Source organism: Sceloporus occidentalis, unplaced genomic scaffold (genome assembly GCF_023333645.1).
Source record: "Sceloporus occidentalis isolate IW3139 unplaced genomic scaffold, rSceOcc1.0.p SCAF_3, whole genome shotgun sequence".
In the NCBI taxonomy this organism is placed as follows: domain Eukaryota; kingdom Metazoa; phylum Chordata; class Lepidosauria; order Squamata; family Phrynosomatidae; genus Sceloporus; species Sceloporus occidentalis.
This window is the reverse complement of record NW_028316983.1, coordinates 84,327,524-84,347,240: the sequence shown is the minus strand read 5'-3', so window position 1 is coordinate 84,347,240 and position 19,717 is coordinate 84,327,524. Positions and strand designations below refer to the sequence as shown.

Sequence of the window (19,717 nt, the reverse complement as noted above, 5' to 3'; positions counted from 1 at the left end):
TGTTACATGTTTTTACAATTGTTGTGCACCTCCTTAAAATCTTTAGATGCAGTTTATGAATGTCCATAAATAACTGTATGAATAAATATCAAATACTTTGGCTTGTTACATAAGATTTTTATAGAGCATAATTTTAATATCATATTAAATAGATAATTCAGGATATGCATTTGTTCAGAGAAGTAGTGTGTGTTTATTATGCAAACAAATATCTTTTTTCTCTGAAAGATCCTTCTTTCCTTCCTTCAGTGTCCTGTTTATTTGTCTAGAGCATTTTAAAAGTCTGTTTCCACTTTTCCCACATTGTTACAGCAGTTCTTCCTTTGCCTGTAAAGGTCAAGATCTTAACCCAGATGGTTTTGCTTCTATTAGCATAATTGGTATCTTCTCCTCTTGTGGTAACATATGTGCGCAGATGCCACCTGTTCAATTTAGAGAGCTGCTTGCATTTGCAGACACTGGGTGTTTTGCTTACAACTGAAGTTACTGTTCACATTCAACTTGTTTTTTTCCCTCCAGAAAGTTATATGTGAATTAAAAGGATGTGAGTTTGGTAATAATAAGTTATTCTTCCCTTGACTCTTATGTTCAAACATATGTCACATTATGACCAAGCAGTTGCTCTTCAGTTTGACCCAATAATTAAATTCAGCAAACACTAGCTTTTCTGTTTTATTTTAAATAAATACATAGGTATAAATCCAGATGCTAGTTCTAAATGGAGTAAATCCTTTGGGGACTTGGTAAATCAGCATTTATGTGTACAGTACCCGCATATACTCGACTATATGTCGACCTCATGTATAGGTTGAGGGCAGGTCTGGGGGCAAAATTAAGGATTTTGATATGACCCATGGATAAATTTGAGGATAAAACTTAGGGTCATGTAACAAAAGATCTAAAGGATGAAGCAAAGGAAAACAATGCTAAATAACTTACAAAATTCCAGCAGACTTAATTGTTTGGGCTCACAGTAAAGTTTGGATGGAGGAGGGAATAGAAGGGGGTCAGTGCTTCCAGGACAGATTATGCTCTTGCTTTTCACCAGGGGACGGTTCCCCTTTTTATAAGAGTTAAGATACAGGACTTACATGAACCTGTGGATAAGTCCAGGTTTTTGGAGTCAACTTTTTGACTAAAATTTCTAGACTTATACATGAGTATATACAATATATAAATTCCCAGTGATTCAATGGGTCTACTCTAGTTGGGATTGGATTTCAGCCTGAGGTGGGCAATTGCTTTTACAAAAATCTATTCCCATAGTTATTTTTAACTATTGGCATAAAGTAGGTTATCTTTGATCACTCAACTTGTAGGTCATTCCACATTCTGGAACTACCTTGGGATTTTTATTTAAAACGGTAATTCTAAACATTTTCATTTGGATCACAGCAGCTTATAGTCTGAATTGCGACTCACTATTTTAATCCATAAAATGACACTCATCTGGCAACCATCTTAGACGGTAGACATACAGAAGCATCAGGTGGTAGAAGGTTGGTTTAAACTGCTAGCACGAGTGGGCATCCTCTCAACCAAAAACAAAGTACTGTATTTATCCTCTGCTTGATTACTTCCTTCATTCTGTCACAAATAACTAATTTCAGAGCCCTTTTATCACTTCATTCTCTTGACAGAACAAGATTTAATCAATTGCCCTAGCATTCTGGCAGATAATGTCATTATTCTTCTATTCTGAAAAACATTGCTAAATTGTGCTCCTTTCTGTTTCCCTTCTATTTACCACTACAACTCTGGCACCATCTTCATGGCATGATACAGGTTCTACATAGACTGAATACTGTAACATGTATAGAGTATATTATCTTTATCCCTGGATTTAATCTGATCAAGTCTATCAGATGACTAGGTCACTTGGTGATTACTCTGGGTTTCATCAGATTGAATCTCTACCCAAAAGTTTGTGGAACTCCAGATAGCCTATATAAGTGTTTCCTCTGCTGTAGGTGATTATTAACATGAATTTTTCTGTTGCCATGTGGTATATTTCTGAAAATATTTTTATGAGGCTGTGTTCTTTGTATCTCCTTCTCTTTGCTTCTAGGCTTGTATGGATGTAAGGGCAAGTTCTGTATTCTGGAAGCAAATGGAACTACTTGAGACTGTTCAGGGGCAACCAAAATTGCCACAATGGCTTTCTACTCACCCCTCACATGAGAATCGAGTTGAACATTTGGACAGACTTATACCAGAGGTAAGATACAAATCTGAAGATGGTTTGGGAATTGTTTTTATTTTTCCTTTTAAAACTGAGTTACCCTGATAACCCTTTATCATACCCTGGCAACCTTTTTTATTCATCATAGTGATGATGGGCCACATTAATTTGTAGTCATGATGGATATTTTATAAACTTGGTATTTATTAATCAGAAGTGTTTGTTTATTGTTATCTCAGCCTGCCGGGCCTTCATAGTTAATGCTCAGTGGATAAAAATTTTTCTCTATTAAAAAAAAGATTAAAACATCTTTTTTTAAAAAAAGTAGTCTTTAAAAAGCCAACATTCTTTAACAAAAGGTGAAAACAGAACTTTAAAGTTAACCCTAAAACTGATTTTAAGTTTCACCAAATACAGTGGCAGAGTAAAATGGGTTCCCTTATCTAAAATGGCAAAATCAAGGCTTGCTTTTTGGAATTTATATATTTTTAGAATATTTTCAAGCTGCGGATAGTTGAATCTCTGGATAAAGAATCCATGGATATGGAGTGCTTACTGTGCATCTCAGTTCAGGACTTACTCTGTACAAATGTTACACATAGTATTTTGGGCAAAAAACAGCATCTTCTGTGCAAAAATATTATTTTCTGTGTAGAAAATGTCATTCCAGAGAAAATGGCTTCTTTCTGTGCAAAAACCACCACATGGCAATTTTGCACAGAATAACTCCCCAAGTACAGCATTTTCTGTATAGAAAACAGAATTTACTGATCATTCTGCCCTATAAACTTCCTACCTTATTCTAATAAGCTCTTTTCCAGTGATGTTGTAAACTGATCCAAGTTTAGCTACTAGATGTAGACCTGTTGCATTTCCTGAACCTTTAAAATAATAATGGTAGTTTAAGACACTGCTGTTCGAAATGAAGCTCATTGGTTCAGGCCTAGCTTGCAAGCCAGCAGCTACTGGTCTCTGAAAAGTGCCCAGTTATGTTGTACATGTATTTCTCTGGTCTATGGCATATTAGGGGGACAAATTACCAGTCTGCCATATCAGATAGCTTGAGAAGGACTGGTTCAAGATGTATGTGCATGGTAGGGGAAGTTGGACTTAATATTTTTTTTCTTGGTGTGTTTTTGTGTATAACTGCTAAATTTCTTAAATTAATAAAAGTTTGGAAAGCATGCTGCAGATATATGGAAGAAATAGTGCTCAGAATACTTATATTACCATGCACATAGGCTCCCCTGGTTTACAACTGTAACTCATATGAGAAACTCCTTGTCCAAAAAAGGCCTTTGTTATTGAAATACATTGACCTTATTTATCTGTTTAAACCCATGTACTGATCTAAGTGTGTAGTATGGGGAGAGTAATTTTTTCTGAGTTCTCTAAAACTGGCCCAAATTATATTTGCCTATTACTTATGCAAGGGGAGAAAACTCCTTACTGTTTTGAGGCTTATGTTATGGGATCTTTCCAGGATTAAAAAATCAACTGCTGACTCTCTCATTGAGAAGCCATAAAATTCATTCTTCGTGTTTCTAATCTTCTAAGGCTGGCAGATAACAATTTTTAAAGCACTGACACATTTATGCAGAGAAATACCATTACTGTCCTACCTTGAGTTTTGCAGTAAGAAATAGAAAGAGATCTTAAATTTTGCATGGGAAAGAAGGAACATTTGCTTTTAGGATGGTTGAGGAGAGATTTAAAATGTAACATTAGGTTTTAGGGGTTTAGAAGAGGAAGAAAGTCAGATGGGAAATTTAACACATGGATAACCAAAGACAAAATTCAGAGAAGCAAGAATGTAAATGTACTTTTTGGGATGAATTTCACTTTGTATCTTACCCATGAGTCAGAGTTCAGGTGTAAGAATTAATACTGCATTGCCTTCCCCTTCAAGGCTTTTGGAGAGAAGGTGGACTTGAATGTTCATGACATTCGTTTTTTTAATGTGTCCAAATGTTGTACATAACATATATATCACTACAGTTCAGAGGCAAATTGGTGTGGGTGGTTGTTTTGTATGTGTGTTTGCATTACCTCTATAGGGATGGCAAACGTAACATTGTTTCATTTTAAAATTTGCTGCAAATCCAGGAGCAATATTATGGACATATATATTAGTTTTAGTTGTTTTTTGCTGCATAGCAGAGGATTGATGTGAATCTAAATGGCTCTTATGGTCCTTTAAGATTCTATGATTGTATGTCAGCAGGTTTAAAAGTCTTGTTTGCTACCTCTGGGGTTTGGGGATGAGACATTGAGTGAAAGACAGAGGTGGTGTCTGCATGGGCCAGAATTCTCCAGGAACAACACAGATTATTTTGGCTCCAAAGCTGACACTATGCCTTCCTGTTACCTGGGCCCTCCATTGTGATGCCAGGCGGCTGTTTGTACGTGTGTCCTGCTGTGCTGCCCGGTGTTGCTGCTCCATGTTGCTCAGTCTGAGGCCAAAACGAGGCGTCCAGTGCCAATCACATGGCTGGGTACCTTGTTACAACTTCAGAGCGAGCAATGTACGGTGGTGGTGCTGAGTGGCACAGTGTGACATGTGTTCTAACAGGTGCCCATAGTTGCAATGAAAGGTTTTTGATCTTATGGAAGGATCTGGAGCAAAACATGGGTTTTTAAGAAAAAAAAATTAAGGAGGTTATACAGCAGGTTCAGTGCAAAACTAGGCAGACATTGTCCCAACAGTTGGCACCAGAACTCCCTGCATCATCAGGACTCCTTGCTGTGGGAACAGAGGGGGGCATTTTATTTGGCCCAAGCAGGTAGGGCCAGAGACAGATCTTTTTGGATCATAGACAGATTTTTCCAAGTGTGAGTTATTATGGGCTATCATAATAAGGGTGTGGGGAATGTTGAAAGCACTTGAAGTAACCACCATGAGAATATTATGGGATGTAATTGAAATCCTAGATACAAATACCCTAAAACCACCATATTTTTGTTTATAGGTTTTCTTTAAAACTCAGGGCCCGAACAGACAGGCCAAAATAAAGCTGCTTTGGGTCACTTTGGAGGTATCCTGTTTAAATGACACACGAATCTTAAGAGGCCAGAAGCTGCGCCAAAGCTGTGCTCCAGTCTTTAGGACTGGAACATGGCTTTAGTGCGGCTTCTGCTTTCTTAGGACGCATGCATCATTTAAACAACATACCTCTAAAGTGACCTGAAGCAGCTTTATTTTGGCCTGTCTGTTGAGGCCTTCAGTTATTTCACTTAGTTCATTCCATTTCAAATTACATTTTCAGAGTTTAGAGAGAGATTTGCAAAAAGTGAAAATGGCACTTTACGTGTTATTGAATACTATGCCTGTCGTTGGGAAATTTGTCCCTTGGGGTTTGTTTGTTAGCTGGCCTTTCAGGTGGGTAAATTTATTTACCAGTTACCAAATTCCAAAGTTGGATGTGATTGTGTCATTTGCTTTGAGGGATCTTAATATGATGCCTTGATTCTGTGCAGTGCTATTTGATAGTAGACAGTTGAACTTTCTGTAGGCATAATTTACATGGTGCATTTTGATTCTGACTTTAAGAACTTGTCTCAAATGCCAGAGCTCTCACTGCTGAAGAGCTCAGAATTGTGTACCTTCGTGATACCATACCAATGGGAGAGAAAATTTCCATGTACATTGCCAACTGTCAGCTTCTCATCTGTCCAGCAATTGCTAAACTTAGTCTCAGGGTAATGCTAGGTACTTCAAGTAAATTGCATTGCTGTGTCTCTTTACATGCCTGACCAGATCACAGATCATAAAGACTTTATGTTGAACCATACTGTGGTATTGTCACAAAGACCGGAATTAAAAAGAAACAAAGCCTGTCTCAGTCTCTTTGTGTCCTTTCTCTTACATCTTCTTTAGTATGATAAACACTGTGGCCTGACAAACATTACAGCCTGATCAGGCTGCTATGATTCCTGTTGCTAAAGGTTTTACATCACTGAAAACATGAGTGTGGCTTCTCTTTCTTCAGACCAAGAAGCGGCTGCCAGTGTTGTGAACTGTACTCTTCTAGGGTAGACCCCACACTCTCTTTTGCATAGAACAGGGGTGGGCAGTGTGTGGCTGTGGGGTCACATGTGCCCTCCAAGCTGTTTTTAAATTTTAAATTTTAATTCTTCCAGACTGTCCTTTTCTACCACATCACCCAGTGAATTGCATCTCCTGGAAACCGCCAGGAGCATCAGTTCATCTTTTAAATAAGTTCCACACCCTTTACTTTGGACTTGTTTCAGAACCATAGTTCTGGCTATTCATGATTTGTTATTTTTTGTTTATTATTAATTTCTTTATTTTTGATATGTTGCACAATTCTGTGCCACCTCCTGCATCTACTGGGGAAGAAAACTGGCCCATGGATGTGCTGCTATTGGCTACCTTTAGCCTGGAACTATGAAATTTTGGATATAAATTCATTATTGCCCTTATAGCACCTTCCCTTTTTGAATGCCAGGCCATTAATGCAGCCTTGCAGGCCATAAGAATTTCCCAATGGCCAGTTCTTGCAATCCAAACCTCCTTCGTAGGGATATTACATTAAAGGCCCTAAGTGGGACAAAAATCTTACTCAACAACTTCTCATAATGAGGATTCCTGTGAATGGAAGTGTGTATACAAGGGGAAAATGAGTCTGAAAACCGAATGTAAACTTTTTTTTTTTACAAATATAATTCATTAAAAGGAATTAGATATTTCCTAATGATTTAGAGAATTCATCCTGGATTTCCCCTATCTAAATCTAATGTTAAATCAGGCAGGCTAAGATTATATGTAAAACAGGATGATTTTAGTAACTAAAACCTCATGATAATAATCCATGAGAAGTTACTCACTAATGAGATGATAATCCGGAATACTGATGATTACTGGCAAGGAGATGAGAAAGATAATGTATTTTCAAACCTTAGGTGTATTACATACAGTTCAGCAATTGTTTAGATGAGAAGAAGGCACTTAAAAAAAAAACAGCTGAACTAGTATCATGCTATTATTCTCCATAGTGCACTTTATCAGTCCAAACTGTTCCTGATTCCAGGAAAAGCAGCATTGAAAGTATATTTTGTTGCGACACCACTATGGCATAGGATTGTAGAAATATCCATGTCTTTGTAATATGGAAGGTCTACGCCAATAACAGCAATTTAAAAGTGGAATGGACTGCCTTGGATGATGGCGAACACTCTGTCTTTGGAGGTCTTTAAACAGTGGTTGGATCAGGGCCTTCGGGAGTGTTTTAGTTGTGTATTCTTGCATGGCAGGGGTTGGCCTGAATTTATGAATGGTCAGTCTTTTCAGATCTGGGACCCCAAACATGCATTTGGGAACCCACTTCATAGGTTGCAGTCCTAAACACCATTGAGCTAAGGGGAGAAGCAGACGCTCCCCCTTCCGAAGGTGTATTGGGGCCATGGCAACGGCACACGGCCTGAATCAGCCTTGAAGCTGGCCAAAAACAAAAAGCTGTTCCTTTTTGGGTTGGCAAAAGGTGGCTTTTCCTGGCCACTGTGGTCCATGGGTGACTTCAGTCTGCTCCGGTGGTGTGCTGTGTGTAAATGCCATGCTGCCAGAGCACCCGGAAGCTGGCCTATGTCCGGGAGTCTTGGGGGCGTGTGTTGTCTGTACGCCATGATCCCAGGCCAGCTGGAAGCCAGTTATTTATGTTGATGTGTTTTGCCCCTAAGTTTAAATATGCATAAATACAGTTGTGCCCCCGTTACCCATGGGGGATATGATCCAAGACCCCCAGTGGATGCCTAAGACCGTGGATAGTACTGAACCTTATACCAGTAATGTTTTCAAACCATGATTGGTCATGGGTAACTGAAATGACAGAAAGCAAAACTAGTTGAATACAAGTAGTCTAGATACTATTGCCATTAAACAATACCTCTAACTGGGGCATGGCATCTCTTCATTGAGATTAAATTTTCTGTTAAGGGGCTCACCTGTCCATAGTGAAAATTGCTGTAAGTATCATTTTGACTGGCATGTGGCTATAGCCATGCTGAGCATGACCCTACCTTGATCATGCCTGTGGTCTTCGTCTTATATTTAATGGTGTAAAAATCAATGTGGTATGTATTTAATCAGGCACTTCTTGATCGCTCAAGCTGCTTGATGTGGAATAAAAGCAGAAACCTCCACAGGGTAGAAATGTCCCCCTGAGCTATCTTGATGGATTATTTTTTGTTGGTGGTGGAGGTGGTACCACTATTTTAGATAAATGAAACCAGAAGAAAGGAAGATAGGCACTATATAGTAAAAAAGCCCAGAGATTTAAAAATGCTAAATTAGTTTAAAAGAGGATTACATGTTCTCTTTCCAAGATACAAATAAAATCTTTATATTTCTACTTGGCGTGAATAATGCTGTTTGACATTAATGCAGTGTCTACTCTTTTCGTGGCTTATGTTCAGGGAGAGAAGAAGAGCAAACTCGTGTCAATGTAAATACCTGCTTAGTTATTGATTAATTGCTGAATTGAAAATGGCTTGAAATACCTCTAGTGACTTTTTTATGAGCAATATTGAAATAACTATAACAAAATAGTTTTTGAAAAGTATGGAAAATAGATAGAGGTCTGATATAAAATAATCGTACTAGGGGAAGCATGTAGAATTTTTAACTCAAAGTTCTTTGCCACAACATTTGATTGCCCTGATGCATGTAACCTATACTCAGGACAAGAGGCTGTCATTAGAACAGAATACAGTGCGCCCATGTCATACGCAGGCATGTTTTACGCGGCTTTCAGCATATGTTGAAAGCCATGTGTGGAGAAAGGGGTGGCGCGTCCCATTGGGACTAATGGAGTAATGCCCCGCCATGCTGTCATGTGCTCGGGCCTCATTCATTTAAATGGGGCTCGAGCATGCATGGAAGTTGCTTTATGCCAGGGAGTCTGGAATAGATCCTCCGCATAAAGCAAGGGCGCACTGTACAGAGAAACAGAATTGTCCACAATCGGAAAGGGGGTCAGGCAAGGCTTTTATTTATTTTATTAGAGTACTTATACCCTGCCCTTCAGCCCTAAAGGCTATCAGAGCGGCTTGCAATTATTATTTTTAATTAGATGGTTCCCTGCCCTCAAGCTTACAATCTAAAAAGACACAACACAAAAGGAGAAGAGAATGGTCGTGGAGAAGAGGATCAGGTCCAGTAGTTCTTCTCTCTCTCTGAGGCCTGGACCAAGGCAGATGGACTGGAGGGAGGGCTCTTCTTCTTAGTTTAGGCCAGGTCTGATGGAGCTGGCAGGCCTCACTCTCCCTCTGATGACATAGATGGCAAAGGGAGAGCACATCTACTTACTCTAGGCTGCATTCTAACACCTTATTTGTTCAACTTGTATTCTGAAAATATATGCAGAGCAGGTGTAGACTCAGAGGAAAGTAGAGCGAAGAAGGAATATCAACAATCAGAGGCGGGTTATAGACCGCCCATTTGGGGCGGGCTGCACCCGTCCCTTTCCCCGGTGTATCGGGGCCTCAGCGGCTAGAACGGCAGCCGCTGAGGCCCCGATCCGCCACTTTTCAGGCTGCGGGGAAGCAGCAAAACGCTGCTTCCCCGCAGCCTGAAAAGGGGTATCCCTGGGGCTTCAAGCCCCAAGGACACCCCATGGCGGGGAGAAGGAGAAAGGGGCCGCTTGGCCCCTTTCTCTTTTAGTCCGCTGGGCGCAGCCGTCTGAAGGCTGCGCCCAGCGGACTAAACCAGGAAGGAGCTCCGAAACGGAGCTCCTTCCTGCTCCGTGTTCAGGGCGCACTAAGCGCCCTGGCGCGGAGCAAGGACGTCACGTCCGTGCCGCCCCGTATAGAGGCGGCGCAGCCGTGATGTCCTCACGGCGGCGGCCGTATGGAAGGGCTGCCGCCGTTTAGTGCGTGACGAGCACGCACTGGGGTTAGGGCGGTGCGGAAGCACCGCCCTTTTGTAACCCTAGTGCGTGCTCGTCACGCACTAAATTGCCGGTCTGTAACCGGCCTAAGATATGCAGATGACACCATACTACTAGCAGAACATAATAAAGACTTTGAACAATTACTAAAGAAAGTCGAAGAAGAAAGTGTTAAGGCGAACTTACTGTTGAATATTAAGAAAACCAAAATAATGATCACAGAGTTGTTACATAAAATCAGTGGAGGCAATGAAGAAATTGAAATAGTTCAAGATTTTGCATACCTTGGATAAGTCATTGAACAGAAAAGAGACTGTAGTCAAGAAATCATAAGACTAGAACTAGGAAGGACAGCTATGAAAGAACTAGAAAAGACTGTGTAGTACAGAGATAGACAACTGAATGCTAAAGTTAGGATTTGTCATGCCCAGCCTGGAAGATGGCTTGGAGGACTCAGAGGATGAGCTAGAGCCTCTGGGATCTGAACCTATAACGGAGGAGCCAGAGCCCCAGGGGCTTGAACCTGTAATGGAGGAGCCAGAGGCTGGTCCTAGTTCTGCTGGAGCAGAGTCTGTGGCCCCTCCAGAGGTTCAGCAGTCAAGTTTGCCTGGTGCCGAGGCTGTGGACATGGAGGAGGATCTGGGCAGTGTGCCTACCTTCAATGAGCATCGAGCAGAAAGAGAGGGCCTTCGAAGATCTCGGAGGCTTTATCAGAAGCGTCTTCGCAATCAGGCACAGCTGAAGGCCAGCTCCTTGCCTTTATAAACACCTGGAGCATGTGTGGTTCTTTGCCAGTGGATATCTGACTCTTTTAGAGGAAAGACTCTGTCTCTGGCTCCTTGGCTTCTTGTCTTGAATACCCGGAAACCTTGACCTTGGACTGCTTCATCGACCTGCCTATCTGTTGCCCTGAACCTCGGACTGTCTGACAATTCTCTTGGTAATCCCTTTTGGTAAAGCTACTGCATCTCTCTAGGACTGACTTTGCTGTGCTGGGAGAGGGTTGTTTGTTTGGGAACTAGCTGCCTTATCAGCCTTTGGCTGCTTTCCCGGACAGGATTCTCCATACCATCATATTTCCCATCATTATATATGGATGTGAGAGCTGGACAGGGAAGAAAGCTTATAGGAAAAAAATAAACTGATTTGAGATGCGATGATGGACAGTTAAAAAGCTAACTCTCTGGATGACTAAAAAGACAAACAAATGGGTCCTAAAACAAATCAACCCTGAACACTCCCTAAAAGCCAAGATGACTCCATTAAGGCTTTCGTAGTTTGGGCACATCATGAGAAGGCACGCCTGATTAGAAAAGTTAGGAGGCAGACCACTGGATACACTTGATCAAGGAGGACATGGATCTGGCTTCGCAAGATGTCTTGGAGGTGTCTCATTCATAGAGTTGCCATAAATTGAGGTTGACTTGAAGGAAGCTACCAACAATAACAACAAAACTACTAGCCATAAACTGTCCCAAAAGCAGGAATTAAAGGGAGTGAATGGATGGAACTTTATGGTATGTGCTTGAAATACTATGTGTATCGGCTTGGCAGCTACCTCACCACCTGACACCAATTACGTAGAAAATACTATTAGTATTTCATTAGCTGCCATCAACTATGTGTTGAGGTGACAACATGTCACTGCCAAATCTTTGAAACTTCTTTACATTGTGTGCCACTGTGACACCAATTATGTGTGGAGACCTTTGAACTCAGATCTCTCACAAAGGACTCGCACACTAGAATTCTCTTCAGTTGCCAACACTCTGAGTTTTTAAAATCCCAACCACTTGGCACCAATTGTCACTTTTTAACTACATACTCACTATCTGAAGTGTCCTAATTAATAAAAAGTCTTTTCCCTTTGGTAGCGTTTTACTTACGTTTGGTAGTGTGGATGATGTTATCTGAAAGCACACTTCAGGCAACAGCTTGTTGAAACAAAGGAATGAATTTTATTTACAAGCAAGGTTGAATACAGTATCTTTCTTGTAGGATGTTCAAACTTGATACGGTGTATAACTTGTTTCAGTACAGTCCACCCTTGCCTTACATGGGGGATCCATTCCGGACCCCCCACGTAAGGCAAAAAGCATGTATGCTTCATCCCTTTAGATGAAGAGGTTGTACATACAGCCCCAAATAAGCGGTGTCCTACCACCCCTTTCAGTGCTGGATCGGGGCTGCAGCAACGGCATGCTGTGGCCCCATTCCAGCACTTTGCCATCTCTAAAAGATATTGCAAAATGGTACTCCTTTCAGAGCTGGCAAAAAGGCACTCCTTTCAGCATGTGGGTAGCATGATGCCAGCATGGGGGCAGCATCGGGGCATGCGTTGTCCAAACTCCACTCCCCCACGCCACCCCCACACTGCGCTTCAAGCCAGTCTGTACAGCCCCTTAGTCCTCACAGAACCTTTATTTAGCCACTGTAACTCTTAACTCTTCTGGTTATCTGTTACACCAACAGCCACTCTAACTGAACTTCCTTGGTTTCCTAAAATTTTATTTCATCTGTTCTCCAAATGGCTTTACTAATCTCCACCACCTGCTAGTGATATATATATATATATATATATATATATATATATATATATATATATCCCACAGTACACTTTAACTCCAGACTCCCCTAGTCCTTAACTTGGGTAACTAAACCCCTTCTAACTGCACCTTACAGCAGTCTCCCTCAACCTCCTCCACTGGTATCCCCTCAGGGTACAATGACACGCTCCCCTAATATATGGCTCCACCTTTATATTTATACCTGCTCTTGGGAGCAGCACCCACCCTTTCTAGCTTCACTCCCATTAGCTGTTCTCAACATTCATCTAAACTGTCCACACTATGATTGTACAGAATGGGCTAATACCACTTTTGCAACACCATCATTAGATCCACACTGAGTAATGTTGCATTGATGTGAATGGGGTTTGAAACCCAGCCTCGAGTCATCTAGTTTGGTTGATGCAGACCAACCCTGCTGATCCGTGGCAGGATCAGGCTTGATCTTTTTTGTGCAGACGTGGATCCAGAGGATCTGGTTTGACCCCAGAGTAAAGATGGGTTATTCATCTGAGAAGCCTCCCAGTCACCGCATCTGATGCACAAATGGAGTGCCTGGACACGTGGGTGCAGCCATGTCACTGTAAGACGTTCATGCCCACCTAGGTCATGTGCATAGTATGGAAGCACAACATATCAGCACCAAAGCACTTAGGCTGTTAATCTGTTTATCAGGCTTAAAGAAGGACACAGACAACACTTTCAGTCAGCAAGGCTGTACTGGTGGCACACAGCATACTGGTTACAGAGTCAGTTTAATACAGATACTGAAGGTGATCTTGATTCCCGCCCTTACTCTTTCCGCAGAATGAGAACAGCTGAGCAGACAGATAACAAATGTGCCTGACTCCTCCTCTTGTTTTTCTTTCTGCACCTGTAAAAACTTACTATAAGGTCTATAAATAGTGACAAGCCAGTGCCCTGTTTTCATGTCATATGGCGCAACTGTGGGAGCTTCTCAGATGGATCATCCACCGGAAAGTTAAGGAGTGGCACACCAGTCCTGGATCGGTGCGGGGATGGGTATGTGAACACTCACCTGTCCCCATGCTGATCCATGGACTAACCTGGGTGAGCACTAGGATGAGGAAAGCTCATGCTATCCTTGCCCTTCTGATCAGGCCCAGAGTTACTGAAATAAAATTTCCAGTACTGGCAATGGATCTTATCCAAAGGAGATTATTGTTCTGCATCTGATAAGTACCAAGAGTCAATGATGCTATAATATACTAATGAGTTGTTCTGTCCTGAATACTATAATACACTAATGACTTATTGCATCCTGAAGAAACCTTTACTCGTGTAACAAATTCTCAGTATGTTTAAAGTCACAGTATCTTTACATATAGTTAAATTAATTAGTGAACAGTAAATATATAAACCCTACCTATTTATTTGAAATTGGTTTCATGACATTCATCATTGTTTGTTTTCATAATCTTCCAATGCACTTTGTTTTTGCCTGTTTTCCTGGCAACAGTGTTATGTACAGGCTGATGGGTTTAGTTTTAAAAAATAATCATGAGTATCTTTGGCAGTTAACTGACTTTTTTTTTTAAAAAAATTTCTCCCAGGCACTTAAAATAAGGGAACTCTGCAACTGCCCTAAGTTGTCTGGTCAGGATCCACGCCTTATTTTCAAACTGAGCATGCAGCACCTCTTGCAAGCATCTGAAGACAAGAAAGCCTCAAATGCCACTCATCATGGTCTTGACAAAACAAAAGTGAATCTTCCTTACATGAAAAAAGAAAAGATGCCTGTAGACGTTGTTGCTGGAGAACTTTCAAGGTGAAGGCATATCCTCTGTACATTGGTCTTATGCAGACCTTTATTGCACAGTGATTTTTCTTCCCATAATTTTAAGGAATTTGGAAATAGCAAAATGGACAGATGGTAATGAATTATGATGGTAGCTTTGGGACTGCAGTATAAGTTTGGAATTTAACCATAGCATGGAATTGCAGAAGAATTCTTGTTTTGATCAGTTACCTTTAGAGGAGAAAATTGGAAACCCTTGCTTTTGTGGTATGTTGGTCAGCACCCAATGTAAGCATAACAGATCCTCACACAGAGACCCCCTAAACCCACAATCTAACACGACAGTGCTGCCTTTACAGTACTTTCCTAGCTCTTTCTTCTGCAGCCTTTGAAGCTGCCTGAAGATTGGCTCTAGAGGAGTTTCCCAACCCTCTGGAACAGGTTCTTGGCATGCATAGGAGGCTGTGGTGGGAAGGTGAAATCTTCCTGATTCTCCTGGATTCTGCTATTCACCAACTGGTGTGGTATCCTGTCCAGTTAAATTATAATCTGACACCAAATTGATCCAGCAACAAATAAATCCTTTCCAGATTATGTTTTCTCAAATTGACATTTCTAAGCTACCTCTATTTTTCAGGTGGTAGAGGGGTACTAGCAAGCTAGTAACACTGTTCCTGAAGATTTCAAAAAGGTTTAATCCACTGGCTCTTGTTGGACACAGATCTTTTCATTTTCTGTACAGAATGAAATAGTATTCCTTTTTGTTGTTACCCACCTGGGTTTGCTCTTAAATTCAGTTATCTGTGTCCATCTTGTATGGAACATAATGAGAGGAACTTGCTGCTTGTTACAAGAAGCAATAAATTGACCAGTGGGCTGGTCAGAATACTGCCTAATTGCTTGACTTGATACCGAGATGCTTTTTTTAGTACTTCAAAAAGAGAGATTGAGTCAACACTTCACTTTAAATTAGTTCCAGAGAGCTGTGCAGTTAACCTTATAGTGTATAAACTGATAAATGGCATAAGGTGAAAATGTGCTAGTTAAAATCTGGCATTTAACGCTGAATGTAGTAAGTTATTTGTCAGCATCTTAAGGAAAAAAGATTCCACTTGGAGAAAATATTTAGTTACAATACAACATTTTCTGAACAAGGGATAGGAAAGCTAGCCAAAAAAAGAGGATTTTTTTCATGTGTCATTAAAAATGTTAAAATGCATTGGTTAGTTATTCTGCAAATGTGGTGTTTATAAAAGTTATGTTAAAGTTTCCATCCCAATTTGTGTCATGTTACAATAGTAAAAACCTTACCAGAATGAAGATGAAACATCCACCCATGATTTTTCCCAATTTCCCCCTGGGTGGGGGATGTATTTGAACCATGGAAGAAAAGGAAATAGCTGTATGAATGTTTGAAAACCCTATTTGTCATCCACTCTGGGTGTTTGGCTATTTTGGATTACTCTTCATTCTACCCCTCCCCATATGCATTTAGGCGTGGGAGGACATTTTTGTCCTATAAATACATTGGAATTTCTATGAGGTGAAAATATGACCCAGAAATCACTCAGTGCCAGTTTGCTTTTTTAAAAAATTGCATTTGGAGTTGGTGATACCTGGTTCTGCAGCAGGTGGTTCACCATCAGCACCAGGAAGAAAATGGATAATCCAGTTATTCAATTTAAATGAATTTATTTAAGAAAATAATAAATTATTCTAATCTAATCATGTATTAAATAAAAACATCACTTGGTCCTTATTAAAATACTGATGTTGAAGTTAATAACTAGGCCTACTCACATGCATCTGTAGTATTTTTAACCCCCACTTGGACAGAGTGAGTTATATTTGCAATTAATATTATATTAAAATGTTCCTTAAGTTACAGTTGACCCTCTATATCCACAGATTCTTTATCCATGGATTCAAGAATACACAGCTTGAATTTTTTTTAAAAAAATATATGAAATTATGCAAATCAAACATTGATTTTGCCACTTATATATAAGAGACACCATTTTACTACCCATTGTGTTTAATGGGACTTGAACATGAACAGATTTTGATATCCACAGGGGGTTCTGGAACCAAACCCCAGCAAATACCAAGGGCTCACTGTACTTTGCTAGAGAAACACTTTTTTATTTACTTATTGTCTACGATTTTACAGTATCTTTCTTGCAGTGATTGTAGAGGATACCAGTGATGTCACTAGGGTTGCTGTCACGTGATGTGTGTGGGAGGGAACTGCCTTGCCCTCATTCCCACCTGGACAGACAGAAGCCCGCACCCAGGCCCTTGGAGTTCCATGTGGTGGCTGCTGTGCATGACCCTGAAGGCTCCCCCAGCAGCTTCTGTTACTTGCGGGTCTGCACCATGACCTCCAGAGGGCCCTTTTAGCATTTTCCCAGTAACCATACCAGTCCCTCAAGGTGTACCACCCAACTGGGTAACACCCCCTCTGTGGTGTCACCTGGTATGGTCCCCACCCCCTGCACCTCCTAGTGATGCCACTGAAGTATACAGTTCTTCTCACTTTTATCCTCACAGCGCAACAGCCAGGGTTTTATTCCTTTTTAATGCTTGCAATTTGGGCATATCTCTCTACAACTGTAAAATAAATAAGAAGACCTGGGAAGTGTCAAAGTGAAAGTGGAGGAAGAGTTCTTTCAATTTTTAAAATAATAATAATAATAATAACAATAATAATAATTTGTATCCCGCCTCTCCCTATATTGGATCAAGGGATTTATTCCAGATTTGTGTATGTGTTTGTATGTGTGTGCAAGTTTGTGTGTAGATGGGGATCTTACATAATGTGTATCTGATTCAGAATGATTTTTAAAGGGCATTTTAAAGCTAATATTGCTTTAATATGGTGTAATGGTTTGGGCATTGAACTAGAACATTGGAAGAGCAGGGTTTGAATCCCAGCTCAGCCAAGGAAACCCACCAGGTGACTTTGGGCAAATCACACTTTCTCAGCCTCAGAGGAATGCAATGGCAACCTCCCTCTGAAGAAACCTGCCAAGAAAACCCTATGATAGATTGACCCCCTAGGGTCACTGTAAGTCAGAAACAACTTGAAGGCATGCAACAGAACAACAATGAATTGCTATAATAATTTATGTTGCTACAGAACTACTAGATCTGAGTTTAGTTTGGATTATTAAACAAATGACATTCTTATACACTGATGATAGAAAAGTATTTTTAAAGTTGCAGAACACAGTGCATTTTGGGTCCAAACTAGGAATCTGTCATGGTTATTACTCCTATAACATTGTCGCAGCACCTTTGTATGATGGAAAAATTGACTTCTTTCTCTTTTCACATGTCTGGAATGCCTCCATCTAAAATATTAGGTAAAATAAATTGAAGACTGTTTCAAATTATATGCATATTCTCAAGGAACAAACTGCCAAATAGGTGAAGAGCTTATTTATAATTAATGCAAACCTACTTTCTGTATTACATGAAACTCAATACAAAATTGATAATCTGCAATTATGACACTTTTACATGCTGCTTTGAGATATAAATTTGAAATGTTGGAAGTGAAAACTCATGATGCCTCCATATATACTGGGTGTGTTTGCTTGTCACTTTAAACCAGTAATCCTGGCTCATTAAACCGCAGTAGGCATTCATTTTCTCTAGTGTTCCTGTTCACATAAATAGATCAACAAGCAGATATTGATAGGTTAGTGTTGTAGTCAAATCCTAATTATTGTGCCCAAATAAAATAGATTTGCAACAACTTCAAACTCCAAGATTATTGTTGGTTTATATATCCTGGTTTATATGGGTGCAGTACACCATAAGCTTTGATTCATATATAATGCTGGGTTCATAAATACAATTGATGTTTGATTTGTTTGACTACTTCTACAAGGGTTAGATGCAAACAGGTTGTGAGTCAAGATGCCTTGTTTTAAATGAAGTGTGAATATGACCAGTACCAAGTAAGACTGCAGTATTTTATTAAACAAAGTGCTGGAAGTTGTAACAGGCCTCTTGTGAAGGACAGGCCTATCTTATGTTTTGACAGCAAACTACTGCATTTTCTGTATAAATTGCTTCCTGGTTTTGAGTTGGCTGAAAGAAAGCATTCACTGTTGACTGTGGAGAGAGTCAGCTAACAAGCTTGCAAGTTGCAGATTGTTTACTGACTTCGGCAGAAGAATCCAAACTTGCTGGAAAACAGCAGCACTGTTCTCTTCATATAGAATGTTCAAAGCTGGCTCAGTTTCTGATTTTTATACCTGATTCTGTGCCTCTTGCTTTAGCACATGTTGTGCCTAAAGCCTTTATAGATCAGCAGAACTCCATTGACAACAGGTAAAAGGCAAACCTTGGTCACTTCCTGTTGCTGCTTCATTTTTTATTTGTAGTGAAAGGATTATGTTGTTGTTTTTGAAAGGTATTTGAGATACTTTCATGTACATGGACAGATAAGGACACCTTGACAGATACATCTCACTCAAACAAATTGTATAGCTTACACTGTAAATCATCTGTGAGGGGCAAACTTTATGTTACAACTCTATGTTATCTGATATTTGATTTGATATTTGATGTTTTTTAATTTGTTGCCTGCTTATTTTTATCTAATTCTATTTTGTATTATCTATTGTTTTATATGTATTTAGTAGAATGTACGCCATTGGCAGGTTTCATTTTTATTGATTTTATTGTTTGTATGTACAGCGCTTTGTAAATCTTAAAAATAACAACAACAACAACAACAACTAAGGCTGCATCTGCATTGCAGAAAAAAATCCAGTTTGACACCACTTTAGCTGCCATGGTTCAGTGCTATGGAATTCTGGGAACTGTAGTTTGTTGTTGGCATCAGAGCTTTGCTTTTTGTATATTAAAAGAACTTAAATTTTAAAATTGCAACAGTTTGGTTTCTATTTTCAAAACAGTGCCAAGTTGTACTGAAAATCCTAAAGTGAGTAATGACATGTTTTCTGGCACCATGTCAGTGAATGCCTTGTTCTTGGCTGGAAACCTACTAAACTTCAGTTGATGTTGTAATATGGAACCAGAAGCTGAGTTGTTGAACAAAGTTGCAGCCATTCAAACACTCAAATCTCAAACCATTTACAGCTTTAAAGGTAATAAGCAGCATCTTATATTTAACCTCTTGGGAGCTTTTGGACAGACCCTCCTCCATGTCCTTTCAGTGGAGGAAATACTTCGTGGGAAGACATGGGAGAGGGACTTTTTTGTGGTGGCCCCCTGGTTGTGGAATTCCTTCCCCGTGGAGGCCCAATTGGCACCGACACTGGAATCATTT

At 40.1% G+C, this 19,717-nt stretch overlaps 1 protein-coding gene across 1 annotated transcript in view; it reads left to right on the top strand.

Annotated features, from left to right (window-relative positions):
- OMA1 (OMA1 zinc metallopeptidase) overlaps nucleotides 1-19,479 on the top strand; it is a 35,864-nt gene extending 16,385 nt beyond the window's left edge. Inside the window, exons 8-9 of the mRNA XM_089515264.1 lie at nucleotides 2,069-2,218; nucleotides 14,228-19,479. Coding sequence (XP_089371390.1) covers nucleotides 2,069-2,218; nucleotides 14,228-14,446 — 369 coding nt within the window. The 3' untranslated portion in view covers nucleotides 14,447-19,479. The remainder of the gene's footprint in view (nucleotides 1-2,068; nucleotides 2,219-14,227) is intronic.
- Nucleotides 19,480-19,717: the final 238 nt, after the last annotated feature.